This window comes from Pararge aegeria, chromosome 19, assembly GCF_905163445.1.
Source record: "Pararge aegeria chromosome 19, ilParAegt1.1, whole genome shotgun sequence".
NCBI lineage: Eukaryota > Metazoa > Arthropoda > Insecta > Lepidoptera > Nymphalidae > Pararge > Pararge aegeria.
In genome coordinates this window covers 16,991,772-17,005,922 of record NC_053198.1, presented here as the reverse complement: position 1 = coordinate 17,005,922, position 14,151 = coordinate 16,991,772, and the positions used below count along the sequence as shown (strand labels likewise).

General features: G+C 42.5%; 1 protein-coding gene across 1 annotated transcript; it reads right to left on the bottom strand.

Moving 5' to 3' along the window:
• Nucleotides 1–282: 282 nt before the first annotated feature.
• Nucleotides 283–4,560, bottom strand: LOC120632037 (piggyBac transposable element-derived protein 4-like). The gene is made up of 4 exons (XM_039901796.1): nt 3,200–4,560; nt 2,761–2,994; nt 2,576–2,677; nt 283–2,419 (listed from the first exon to the last, which is right to left on the bottom strand). Exons 1-4 carry the CDS (start codon nt 3,350–3,352, stop codon nt 701–703), a joined length of 2,208 nt encoding a protein of 735 aa, XP_039757730.1. The 5' UTR covers nt 3,353–4,560; the 3' UTR covers nt 283–700.
• Between the last annotated feature and the right edge of the window lie 9,591 nt (nt 4,561–14,151).

Below are 14,151 nucleotides of genomic sequence, written 5' to 3'. Positions count from 1 at the left end.
CTTTTCTACATCACTGTAGGATAGATTCCTAAGCCAATGTATAATAGCACTTCTACATTTATGGACAGTTAACCTTTGGTATGCCGGACGCAGCCATTTGACAATTACGCTATCTGCCGCGAAAAACAGAGTGATACGAACGCGCGGATCCGCGTTCCGGCAAAGCCATGTATATTTGTACAAAGGATGTTCCATTTTTTTTAATTTTTAAATTTTATTTTGTACTTTATTATTGTATCACCTACTGTAACTATTTTAGTTTAGAAATAAAACAATGTGAACTAAGTAGGTATAGTGGAATGGTTTTATTACAAAAACAAAAAATGCTACATAAATTCAAATCGACTCGAATCGATAAAGTTATTTTCATATTCATGAATGCATGTCTATCATCATCAGCCTTCGTTCTAAACGACTCCACTGCAGGAGCATGGCCTACCCAATCAGGATCATAATCCACCGCGCTGACCCAGTGCGTGTTGGTGGATATCACAAGTCCTCAAACTTGCTAGGTTCTTCGACTTGCTGGTTTCCTCACGATGTTTTCCTTCACCGTTTAAAGTCAGTGGTAATTTTTCTTAGAAAAATACGGACTTGAAAAATATCATTGGTCCGCGCCGGGATTTGAACCACGACCTCCCGTATGAGAGGCGAGCGCTCTACCGCTAGGCCACCACGACTTCTGCATGTCTATGTCTATTCATAATTCGTGATAGGTACGCCAACATTGGCCTACACACAGGAACACTTTACACTGCGAGCAAATTATGTTTGTTTCCTTTCGTTGTTTGTTAGCTAGGCATTGCACACAACGTCCTCGTTTCTGGCGATTTTGACGTTTATTAGTCCGGTTTGTTGTGTCAACTGGTATGTAGTCTGGGACATGTCCATTACAGCTTCGACTGTTATCTCCGGACGACACACTGGTATTAGGCCTTATGCGCTGTATTTTATTATGTTCCTTACAGAGTGCATCTGCTAGAATTAAACGAAATTTCCTGTGACTGTAATTTGCTGCGCTGCGACATTTATGTATGATATAACTGTTTAGAATACTGCAGTTCAGCAGGCGCCGAAAAACTTTCAAATACCATTTTAGCCCTCGTTTTCGTTCTAATAAATACATGGAGAGCTTCTGGTCTTTTAAGTCCACGCCCCCCATGTATTTATTATAACTGTGGACTGCAATGGGTTTTTCGTAAGTGACTCCTGCTCGGCGGCCTGGAGCAGTTTCGGGCTTATGAAACGTAGATATTGTGGTCACAAGCTTGACATCTCTCCAAACCGTTACTGCTACGTCACCACAGTGGCGAGAGACAATCTGCCCCCGCTGCAATTGTCTTTCGCTTAAGTTTTTGATATCTGACGGAGTGTCGACTCTTCGTCGATTTAACACTCCGACAACGTCGGTGTGGTTATGCTTCAGGAACCGTGTAAGACTAACGGAATTAAAAAAATTGTCCATGTATAGACAATAGCCTTTTCCTAGATAATCTTCTATCAATTTGAGGACGACTTTTGAAGTTGCGCCAGTAAAGCCATGTATAGGTTCAGAATTTTCACCTTTACCTGCATATATGTATAATTTTACCAGATATCCGGTTTCCGCCTCACAGAGCTCATAAGTTTTAATACCGAATCGTGCTGCCTTAGAACGAATGCACTGAATCCAACTCAGGCGTCCCTTCCACAGCAGCAGCGACTCGTCAATACTTATGGCTCTGTGTGGGATATATATTTCTCCAAATTTTTTGTTGCAGTGTTCCACAATATTAACAACTTTAGATACCTTTCGCTCATACCCGCGAATATTAGGACCGAGTTCATCGTTGTCAACAAAATGTAAAAACCGTAACAGTAAGAGGAACCTGTTTTTGCTCATTAGCTTTCTAAATTCTGGCATGCCTAGTATGCCTGTAGTCCAGTACTCGTCAATTCTGCTTCTGTAGCATATTCCCATATAAATCATAATTCCGAAAAATTTGTATAACTCCTCTACTGTTGTGTCTTCCCACTGATAGAGACGGGATTTAGGTTTAATACCATCCTCGACTTCGGCGGCAGCAGCAATTTTTTGCCATGCGTAGTAGTTAGTTTCTTTGACAATTTTTTCCATTACAGACCTATCCCAGATGGATTTAAATATTTTAATTGGAGTATCTTCCTGCACTGTGGGTCCTGGCTGTACTTCAAATCTCTCTTCTGTACCAGTAAATTCTTCGAAATTTTGAGACCACGTGAAATCATAATTTAACATAACTTCCTCTTCCCCTCTTTCTTCTATTTCTTCCCCTTCTTCTTCTATTTCCAAAATCCTGCGTAAATCATTTTCATCAAGATCGTCTTCTTCGTCATCTTCACTTCCTGAATCGACTGCCAAAGCCTCAGCTAGTTCAGACGTCAGATATGTATTTACGACCTGAAAAACATGTCGGTAGAAATTAAGTTATTCTTATTGAATTAAGTTTAGGACAATTCCAATTTAGATAGATAGGAATTATTGACATAGACAAATATTCTCTACTATAGATTTGACTTGGTATTACAATGGTATCCATGGCTTGTACTGACTAACCTCATGAGAGGGTATAGGTGAAACAGAATCGCTTTCATCTTCAAAATTTAACATTCTGAGTTGCTGCATCTCGTAAGACTCTCTTGCCACATTCCGCACTGGCTGCAAAAAAAGTTTGATTAATTACAATGTTACAAAATGTGCAAAAACGGATATAAAATGTAATTGTACAAATCAATACCAACCTCATTTGAGGGCCCAGGAACGTCAGGATCAGGTGAAAAATTTAAATCTACCCTCCTCCAAATTCGAGGTGCTTCAGAGGATTCTTCGACATTGGCTTTTGTTCTCAGTAATTGGCTGCCAACCTCATTTGAGGGCCCAGGAGCGTCAAGATCAGGTGAAGAATTTAAATCTAACCTCCTCCGGATTCGAGGTCGTTCAGAGGATTCTTCGACATTGGCTGTCGTTCTCAGTACCTACAACGAACGAATATTAATGTAATGTAGAAATTTACACCTGGATTCGAAATAAAATGGTTTAAATAAAAAACCAAGAACCGACTTCATTGAAGTCTCCGCTTAAAAAATAATTATCAGCTGTTTCATCTCAATAGACACAAAATGTATGAAACAGCATCCCCTCTATTTAAAAAGTAATGGCATACATATGTGCAATACATACATGTAATGATCCGGATAGGGATTTTTCCATATATACGGTTTTATCAGGTCGTGCATACAAAGAACCGTTGGGCGAAATCTGTATTTCCATACCCACAATGGGTTGAGTTGCTTCCCACTCAGGTGGTGTAGTATTCCTCACATTTGATTCCATCTAGAAATAAATAAAATAACAGCAAATTGGGAGGTAAAATTATAATGTAAGACATGAAGTCGAAATGTAAATAAATTACCTCTACAACATTTTGTATAGTCTTGCTTTGTCAAAGAATAAAACTAATTATATGTGAATTTTTTTATTAGTTTTAAACAAATAACAGTAACCTTCTCATTGTAATACTTAATTAAATTTTTGTTATTTAGAAATCAGCACAAATGTTACATTCGTCATTTGTGTAATGTTCATATATGGCAAACATACAGTTTCGACACCAAAAATGTTTAGCGTGTAATATCATTTTAAAAGTACTTTTTTTGTCAGTCCGAAGACATAAATGTCGAGGCATTTTAGAATTCGTGCGTTTTTTACATATGAAACAAGCACTTAATTTTATAAAATGAGTCTCTTTCCAAGGCCATATAGCTTCACGAAGACATAGGCAATAATCTCCTTTGTTGAGATACTTATCAACATCTAGGTACACCACCATTATTTTATAACCTTGAAATTAAATTAATAAAATATTGTTAGGTTCAATGCAAGATATCTCAAAATATTTTCTGGACAACTCAATAAAGTAAATAAACAAGTAAAGTGCGTGGTATAAATTTGAACACCCTGTACGTCTTAGCCGGAACGCGGATCCGCGCTCAATATGCGGTAAGACTATCGAAAAACAAAGATTCTGAATAAACTATGAATTATGGACGAAAACACTTTGCAAATTGAAGATCTTGACAAAAAAGTCTTCAAAACTATATATAACACGCACTCAGAATGAAAGAAATACAATAGTTATGAATAAATTTGAAAAAAAAAACTAACCGACAAATCGTTTACTTCTAATTATTTTAGTAATTGCATAAATTTCTCATAAGATTTTATTGAAAACTATTCTAAATGAAAGAAATTATTGAAATAACACAAAAATATACTCACTGTGTCCAGTAATTACAAAAAATCAAACACTTAGTTCTCAACGAAGTCGAGTATTCAGTGACACGAATGAACAAGTTTCTGAACTAAAGACAGGTATAAGAGAATTTGGTACATTCATTCATTCAAGGACGCAAGCGATTTTGACACTTCTGCATCGTTTTTATGAGAGAAAATTATAAAAAATTGTCTGCTGGTCGGAGAGCGTGGATCCACGTTCCGGCAGATAACTGCTTTGCGCTGATCCACGTTCAGGCATACCAGAGGTTAAAGGATATATATTTAATGTAAAATTAATTTTGTTATAAAAGGTACAGCTAGCATTGTGAAATTGTCTTTTAGCAAGCATAGTGCGGCATGGTTTAATCTGACAGACGCGATCAGATCTTCTCTTTTCCGTACAGACACTTGGATTAAAATGCAATTCACGGTGTTTCCTTAAAATGACATGAAGGATATATATTTTCCTAACTGAAAGTACTTCAGTAATATTGTATAGTTCGACCGATGGGAACCTAACCGGCTTACCTAACATAACTTTTAGAACAGCTTTCTGTGTTCTTTCTAGTCTCCGCAGTCAGGTTTTGCTACAATTACCCCACGAAGTGATACAGTAAGATAAGATTGATTGGGCCAGAGAAAAGTACACCATTTTTAGAGTTTTGTAATCAAGAATTGAACGCAGATTCCTAAAAACGAAGATCAATTTTCAGACTTGACCAACGAGTGATTCTATTTGTGGCATCCAAGAAAGTGTACTATCTATTTTAACTCCTAAATACTTTATGACATCAACACGATCCAGGATACAACACCCGCAAGCAATGTTATTAACAGACCCACATGAGTGCGCAGTTATCTTAAATAAGTTATGAGGCTGCATTGATTTATTGAAGGAAAAGGCTTGTATTTGGTTTTGGCAACGTTAAGTGATAATAAATTTGAGGACAGCCAAGACAAAATCTTTGTCAATGCGACCTCAGCGTTATGCTGTGTTTCGGACCAGCTCTTTCCCTGAACAATTAGTGCCGTATCATCTGCGTAAGAAACTATTCTACAATGAGATAGCGTATTATTACAGAGTGCATTGATATATATTAGGAAAAGAGTTGGTCCGAGGACACTTCCTTGGGTAACGCCATATGTTATAACCGCCTCCTCACTAAAAATACTATCAATTTTGACAATCTGGGTTCTATTCGTTAGATAGCTAATAAAGAGGTCTAGTTGAATGTTGAATTTGAATTTGAAAGCTTTTGTCAAATCGAGAAAAACAGCAATAGTTTTCTCTCTCTTGTCCAAGTTCTGAGTTACTGTTGAGGTAAGCTCCAGAACTGCATCATCGGTTGACCTTCCACTTCGAAAACCATATTGATTATTAGATAGTAAGTTCAATTTATTTAGGTAATGAACGAGACGATTGTTTGAGAGCCTTTCCAGAACCTTCGATATCGCGGGAAGAACAGAAATCGGTCGGTAATTGTTGACACTGAGTCTATCTCCACCCTTATAAATTGGATGTATCAATGCTTTTTTAAAGACGGAGGGGAATACTACTCTTGCAAAACAGTTATTAAAAATTTGTGTCAATATCGGTACCAAAACATGTCTGGTATTCCTTAACAGAGCTGTGGAAATACCATCACAGCCTATTGCTGAGTTACTTTTTAAACCAAGAACAGCTCTTTCTACTTCCAACGCATCACAATTAAGTAATACCATTGATTACAGTCGTGGCACAGAATATAAGAGTGGATCCTCGTTACTAGTTGTACATGAATTATTTTTTACATTTTCGGCTAAACGTTTCCCCACCCCCACAAAAAAAATATTTACTAAATTAACTGTTCCTCAGTTAATTTAGTAAATATTTTTTTCATTTAGTAAATACTATCATCTGCGATATTTTTAAGATGATTTTTATTATGTTTAGTTTGGTCTAGGTTTGCAATTCGTTTTATAACTTTCCAAGTGTCTCTAAGTTTATCTTTTGCTTTTAGTAGTTCATTATGTTCATAGTCTCTTTTAAGTTTTTTGATCAAGTTATTAAGAACATTTTTATATCTAGTGTAGCTTTTTAATACGTTTACTGGCTGAAATTGAAACAGTATGTGTATGGTCTTTAATAATCGAGGAAAGAGTATCCACAAGTAGTTGTGAAGCTAGCTCAGGATCTTCTGTTTTTAAAACAGGTGAGAAGTCAGCATTTTCTACTTCTTTAACGGTGGCTGGCCAGTCAAGACGAGTGAAGCTGTATTTTTCTTTGTCATTGTTAATTTGTGTTTCACAACAAAGCATAACTGGGGCATGGTCAGTTATAAATGAATCTAACACAAGGGTTGTGCATTGTTTTCTAGTCTTTAAGATGATATGATCCAAGCAACTTAAATCACGTGTGGGAAGGGTATGTGCAGGTAACATTGCATGAGCAGCAGTGACGTTGAGGTATTCATCAAGGTAACAATGTTTGCTGCCACAGCTTATGTTGATGTTAATATCACCAATGATAGCAACAGTATTAAAAGATTTTAATTTAGTTAGTGTAACATCAAGATTTTCAATAAAGCTAGTGATTGTTTTGTACGCACCTGCGTACAAAACCGGTAAAGAGCAACGATAGAAATTTCATTTTCATATTTTACTATAAGACAATTGGCTTCGAAAAAGTTTGGCTCTTCAACAGTACATTTCAAATAATCTTTAATGTACACTACAATGCCGTCATTTTGATTCCTGTAGCTTGATTTGTAAGATGCGTAGCCCTGCAAAACAGGCAATAATGGAGATTTGCTAAGCCAGCACTCAGATAGTATGATAATGTCTACTTGAACATTAACGCGCTGTAAAAGTACAGTCAAACTGTCAAAATTACACTGTATACTTCGAATGTTTACGTGCAGAACCTTAATTGATTTTTTGTAAATAGATAAGTATAAGTTACAATTTTCTGGGGAGCAGTAGAACGATTTAGACACGGACACTTTGTCCATTTCATTTCCGACTTGGATGGAATGATCCATTAAGGGCACTGCTTGAGAAGAACAAGCCTGGCGGGTAAAGTTGGATATTTTATTATTGTATTATGAGACGAACTTCCAAAATTAAAAGAATATAATTGCATTTGACAAGACAAGAGTATGATGCTTGGTTTTAGTAATAATAGTTGAATAGAGTATGTAAAGGATATGTGTGCTGGGTTATAATATAAGAATTTAGGGGTGAATGTTAAAGAATATATGTTATATTGTAAGTAAGTGTGTGGTTGTTGTATTTAGTTTTAAATTTATAATAGCAAAAATTACTGTCCTTATAAGTAGCTGCAGCTTTGGTTTTCTCACATACATAAATCAGGGCAAAATAATTAAAGTACATGTAAAAAGGAAAAAAATGACAATTTGTGGAGCTATAGTAGAAGTAATTAGTACAACATGCAGAACAAACTAGTCACGCTTGACTCTTTAATTTAATAAGGTCATCTTCGCCGCTGACACGGACAAGTTTGTCACCTTCTCTCTTCCGCAAAAATATCTTTCCGTTAGAGATCCAGCAAAAACGGTAGTTTTTCGTCTTGGCAAACTCGCGCGATAAATAAAATAATCTCTTCATCTTTGGAGTAAGATTTTCAGAAATGTAGATCACCCGGGAGTCACCGTTAATGTTGATGTGATCAGTACGAAGTTGGTTACGCTCCTTAGTATGCATTTTATACATTTTTAGGAATTTTTCTTTCGTAAAAACGCTCCCGAAATCAACAATTATAGTCTTGTTGTCCTGTTCCCGACTTTTTATGCGATATATATCTTTAACGTCACTAGACTGCTGTGGGGTGCCCAATTGTTTACTTATTTTGATTGCAACATTAAGTAGTTAGTTTTCCGGGTTATTTTGTGGAACATTTCTAATTTCCAAGCAGGTTGACCGTATATATCTTTCGAAGGTTTCTAGTTTGTTTTCAAAAGATTGAATTTGAAGTGAAAAGTTTTTCCGCTCTGATTCAATCTGCTCTAATTGCACTAAAACTGTCGTAGGTTTTTGACAAGAAATCTACAGATGATCGTATTTCGGAGGTTTGAGTAATTATTTCCTCCATTTTCGAATACATTTTATTGTATTTCTCATCTTGTTCTACCTTAAATTTCGAGAACATGTTTTTCATATCAGCCATAAAACTTTGTATATCTTGGTTTATATATGAGTGCTCTGATGATTTCGATCGTTTACGTTTAATTCTGAATGGCCTGCAGTTTGGAGTCGTAGTATACTCAGTTTCAGAAAAACTAGACGCCGCCGTCGAGCTGTGTTGACCGGCCGCAGGAGTCGCGGGGGGGGGTCCGCCTTAGAGGCATCACAAATATATAATTGTATTCACCGAGACAGTGAGTGTCGGGCGCCGGTATGCGATGTGCATGTGCAGTTATTAACAATAACAATGCAGCAGAAAGTTATTATCATCTATTAACACATAGTTATATCAAAGTGTGTACTAACAGTTTGTCAGAAGTCAAGAATACTGAGTTAGTGATATGAGTTTCCGTGCAGTGGCCAGCTATTGAGATCCTTCGTGTTATGAAGTTGTAGTTGCAAACATTATGTTGTTCTTCTCGTTCGATCTGCACATCCAGTATTCTGGGGTTCACCGCCCTTTTCAGTTCAGCCTTAGTGGCCTCGGCAGTGCGCAGAACCTCCACCTGGTCCGAAGCTGGGTAGAACGCAAGCACAGGGCCCTGTGCCCGAGGGATAGGGACCGAAGGAGCACGGCTTGATACTTTTAGCGCCGGCGCATATGATGAAGTGGTGGCCGGAGCTGGACCGCCAGCGGAACCCTGAGTACCTCGGCACCCTAGGCCGGCACTTCTCTCCAACTCTGCACATCTTGCGCTGCCTCTCGCCAGTTCAGCCTCCATCTCGCTTAAACGCAGGCTAAGGGCGGCTACCACCGCCAAGGTGTCTTGCACGCTTGCACTGATAGCGTTCGTTCCCTCCTTATTGATCTTGGAGGTTGGGCCCGTCACAGCTGCCATGATGGTCGACAAATTCCTGTTTACCCGGTCCAGCAGCTCAAGTTTTGAGGCCCGGGACAGCATGGGAGAGCCCTCTTGACCTCCATGGTCGCTGCCCGTGGGAGCAGCCTCAGCATCCGGCGTTGCAGGGCGGCTTGTCTGATGCGGACCTGGCGTCAAGGTGGGCCCCGTAATCGAGGGCACACGGGCAGGCGTGGCCGGGCGGCAAAGGCGCACCTTGTCGGCCGGTCTACGCTCCCGCCTCCTACGCTCCTCCTACGCTCACCGAAGAGAAGAGTGTGAGGTCTATGTTGGATTCCCCGTTTGGGCCAGCAAAGGTGGATGGCTGACCCTCCCTGTTCATTAGGCGGAGATCCCAGGCGAACAGAAAATCCTCCATCAGCTGGCGTCGCTTCTCCGCAGCAGCCCCGCGGCCGATGTAATGCCGTGGTGCACTATGCCACAGCGGCTAGTGCGTGTTCGAATCGCATCCAATGATTGTTCTCTTCCCACGCAGGACCTCTAGGACCCGGTCCAACTGTACCAGGTGCGGCTCAATCTCTTCGGAGTACTGAAAGTACGCCGACACCAGATACAGGTCCTCACTCTCCTCTTCTTTGCCCCAGTTCACAGCGACCACGGCGCAGTGTGTGGTAGATAAATGATGCAGCGCCACTACCCGCAAATCCCGTGGGGCGATGACTATGGCTGCTTTGGGATCCTTCCCATAGGCCACCACCACCGGCTGTCCCTGTCCCTGCGACGTGTCCGAATATTGTTCTTGCACAAGAACAATATCGAGGCGCCGCTCACTGGCCAGGGCCGGGAGCTCTCTAGTGGCCACCGTCGAGCCTCCTAGGTTAATCTGCCCTATGTGGAGCTCAGCAGCCATAGTTGGTGTTTCCAATGCTCCGCTGCTCAGCATACTGGCGGGCCGGGCACGACGCTGATATCGTCGCGTGCTTGGAGGCATCAAGCTTGCCGAACCGCTTGCACGTTGCACAGCACTCCTCCGCCCCCGAACACTCCTCTCGGCGGTGGCCTGAGGCACCGCACCTCCCGCAGAACACCTCCGCCGACCTACAATATTTTTCCAGGTGACCATACTGATGGCACTTCCGGCAGCAGGTGACCGACAGGAAGTCGCAGACTTCCACTACCTGCCACCCCAAGAAGACTCGACCCTTCACAAGGAGCGCCTCCCGTAGCTGGGGGGAACACTCGAGCACAACCGTAGTAGTGCCTCTCCCCCTCTTCTTAAAAGCGAGCCTGCTCTGGCTACGCAGGCGCTCCACGGACCAGTCCGTGCCGCGGAAGTTCCTTTGTACACTTCATGTATCTTATGTTCACAATCACAATTTATGGTACATAAATAATAAATAAAAATAAAGTTCTGCTCGTGCAGTGCCGGATATAGCTCCTCCATGTTTCCTTCACCGTCCACGTGCCGCAGGCTGACCAGCGGGGCGCGGCGCTTCGGCTCCGTGACCCGCAGAGTTGCCGGAGTCACCTCTCTTAGTTTGGCTGCAGCCGCGGCAGACGTGGTCTGCACCACCACGCCGGCGTTGCCCACCTTACGGAGCCTCTCTACTTGCAGCTTTATCTCCTGAGGTCTGATGGTCTTCTTGAGCTCTGCTTTGGTATCCTCCGCAGATTTAAATGACTCTGCATGCAACTCACGCAGAGATTCCGGCGTAGGCCCCGGGGCGTTGGACACAGCTTCGAGAATAGGTCGCCAGTAGGCTTCCATCTCCTCTAGGCTGTGCTTCGTTTCCCGGCAGTGCCCGTCTATCAGTTCGGCTGCTGCTCTCTCCGGACACTTCCGAAAGAGTTCCTGTACGCGTGCGTACTCTATTCGTCTCCGCTTGCGGTTCGACAATGAGTCTAGCGCAATCGGTTCGTTCGAAAAGCCATGTCTTTTAGTACGGCGGAGGTGCCTCGCAGCCCTCGCTCCCAGTCCGCCGCGTCGTATGCGCGCCTCGGCCCCCGCAAGGAGGTCCGAGAGCGCTCGCGCAGCGTCTACACTGATTGGAGTTTGAGCCACGAGCCTGATCATCAGCATCGGCCGACTCGACTTCACCACTCTCCTGTGCACTCACACTTGCATTGGTTATATGGGCCGAAACTGCGGGAGGGTGCCCGGTACTTGCTCGTGGCGTGTTCCCGGGTCACCTGCTTGACTCCCTACAAGTTCTTTTCTCTAGCTCCTTGTCCCATTAAGTCCTTATCCCCTTTCTGGGGCGGACAGCACACCACATGAGGTCCCCCCGCCTCCGCTACAGCACCACCTCCCACTCTGCGCCTGTGTCTCTCTTCAACCTTCGTTATGGTTCTGGAGTTTCTCCTGTTGCCTACGTGTGTCGGCTCCTACACCTCCTCCCATTCCTCGTCCTCCCTTCCGTGCCTACGTGCAGGCCTGACCTCCTCCACTACACTGCGCCTCCTTTGCCAGGAGTGCGCGAACTCCAGCAGTCCTCGGAAGTTTGCCTCCGTCGCAACGAGGTCCCGGTAGTAAACCGGGCCCACCTCCGCAAGCTCTATCCTACTCAGCATCTTACAACGGAGGTCCTCATATAACTTACACTCCCATATGACATGGTGAGCATACTCATCACTCTCACCGCAATCGCACACACTACTTTCACACAACCGAAATCCATGAAGACGCCACCGAAAGCATCCATGGCCAGTGAGGAGCTGCGAGGTTGCATAGTCGGGCTCGACCCAAGTTGCCCTGAGTCTCCCCTCCACCGTCGGAAAGAATCGCCGGAGATGACTGCCTCTTTCGTCACTCGTCGTTGCTGCCACATAGTCTCCGTTATGGTTCTGGATCCACTTCGGCCCAAATACCGCGCCTAAGACTGCTCAACTCCCGCTTGGTCGCGGACTCACGCGCTAAATCCGTCTTGCCAGCACGGATCACTTCCAAGTCCGCTGGCAGGACGCCCGCCAATACCGCCAGCGCGGAAGTGCTGACGGTCCGATACGCCTTCGTCAGGAGTATCAGCGGGCCCCTTTGCGCCTTGAGAAGCAGCGACCTCACGACATACAGCGACGCCCTCTCGGCCCAACACGCAGCCGCATACGTGACCGTTGCAACGAACGTGCCCCGGTATAGAATGCCCCAGGAGGTGGTCGACACGCGCGACATCTTCCCGAAGCATTTGGCCGCGCGTTCACCAATCGATCTCGCATGCGGCGCGAATGAGCGACTGCCGTCGATTGTAACGCCTAGTACGACAGCCTGTGTCCCATATTTTATCGAGCTACCACCGAGTTTGATCACCGGTGGCCGCAGCCCGAGCTTGCCCTTGAGCGCCACCATCTGCGACTTACCGGGTGCAAATGCAAGCCAGTTGCGGACGCCCCAGTCCTCAAACTGCCGGATGGTGCCAGCGGCAGCGACCTCGATCGCCCGGCGGGTATTCGCTTATGATAGGAGTAGGGAACATCTTATTGCAACGGAGTCGGGGAAGTGTCGATTTGCAAACGTCCCCAAAGGTAAAAATCACGCGTACGAGGTCGAAACTAGCCATGGTATGCACATCCATTCAAACTCATTAAAGAATTTCAGGATATATTTATTTAATGAACCTAAATTAATTTCAGGATATATTTATTTATTGGGAAACACGTTTAAGATGGTAACTGGTTGTACTGCGTTATGTTCAACATTCTCAAAAGAGACTTGATTTGATTTTGATTGTAGCATTGAATATAGGGCAGATGTTTAAATGGCGCATGCCGATGCATTGTCCCGTAATCCTTTAATGACTGAAAGCAATCAACTCCATGAAAAATACCAGCTGTACTGACCATACGTGAGAAAGACTGGTTATTAACCCTCCAGTTAGGTAATGCAGAGTTAGGTAGAACTCGCGATATTCTTTCTAATAACATTAATTAAAACGAACTTCAGTATATAAAGGACAGTTTGTAATACGGGACAATAAACTATTTAGGTACATAGATGAAGAAAGGAAAGAGGCTCGTTGGGTGGTGCCAAAGGGAAATTGTGCAGGATAAATTATGACGACAATGGGACATTTAGGGTTTGAAAAAAACTTAGAACAGAATAAAGCAAAATGTAGAAGTATGTTGAAGCATGCATTGATTGTGCTTATGCGAAACGAAACTTCAACACATGAGAGGGACTATTACAGTTCATCCCGATGTCACTCTTTTCATGCTATCCTTTCTTCTTTTTTCCCCGCATCGCTTTAGTCGCCAGTCCTTCCAACTTTCCAACGTGCCAGCACCTTCTTATCAAATATAAATACTCCAAATCCGTTACTGTTTTTATCAAAAGGATTCATTTTATTGATTTGCATATCATCTCGTATTGATAATCTAGCTTAGAATGGCATTTATCTGTGACGAAAATTCAAGTAACCTTACATTCGTCCATCCTGACGCCGTGTATGCCCCCATACACGCATCAGGTGATGACCTTACATTAGGCCGTACAATTTTAACCAACCAATTCTTAAATTCTTCTTTACTGCAACCAAACCAATCAATTCTCAGTTGCAGCACTAGTTTTGCCTTGAACCAATAAATTCTCAAGGACTTTTTTTTTTTTACTACAACTAAACCAATCAATTCTTAGTTGTAGCAAAACTGACATTGCTATTGTCTTGAACCAATCAATTCTCAAGACTTTAAAAATAAAGAATTACTGCAACTAAACCAATCAATTCTTAGTTGCAGCACTAGTTTTGCCTTGAACCAATCAATTCTCAAGGACTTTTATTTACTACAACTAAACCAATCAATTCTTAGTTGTAGCACTAATTTTGCCTTGAACCAATCAATTCTCAAGGACTTGTCTTCTTATCTTCCCATATGAAACTTTAT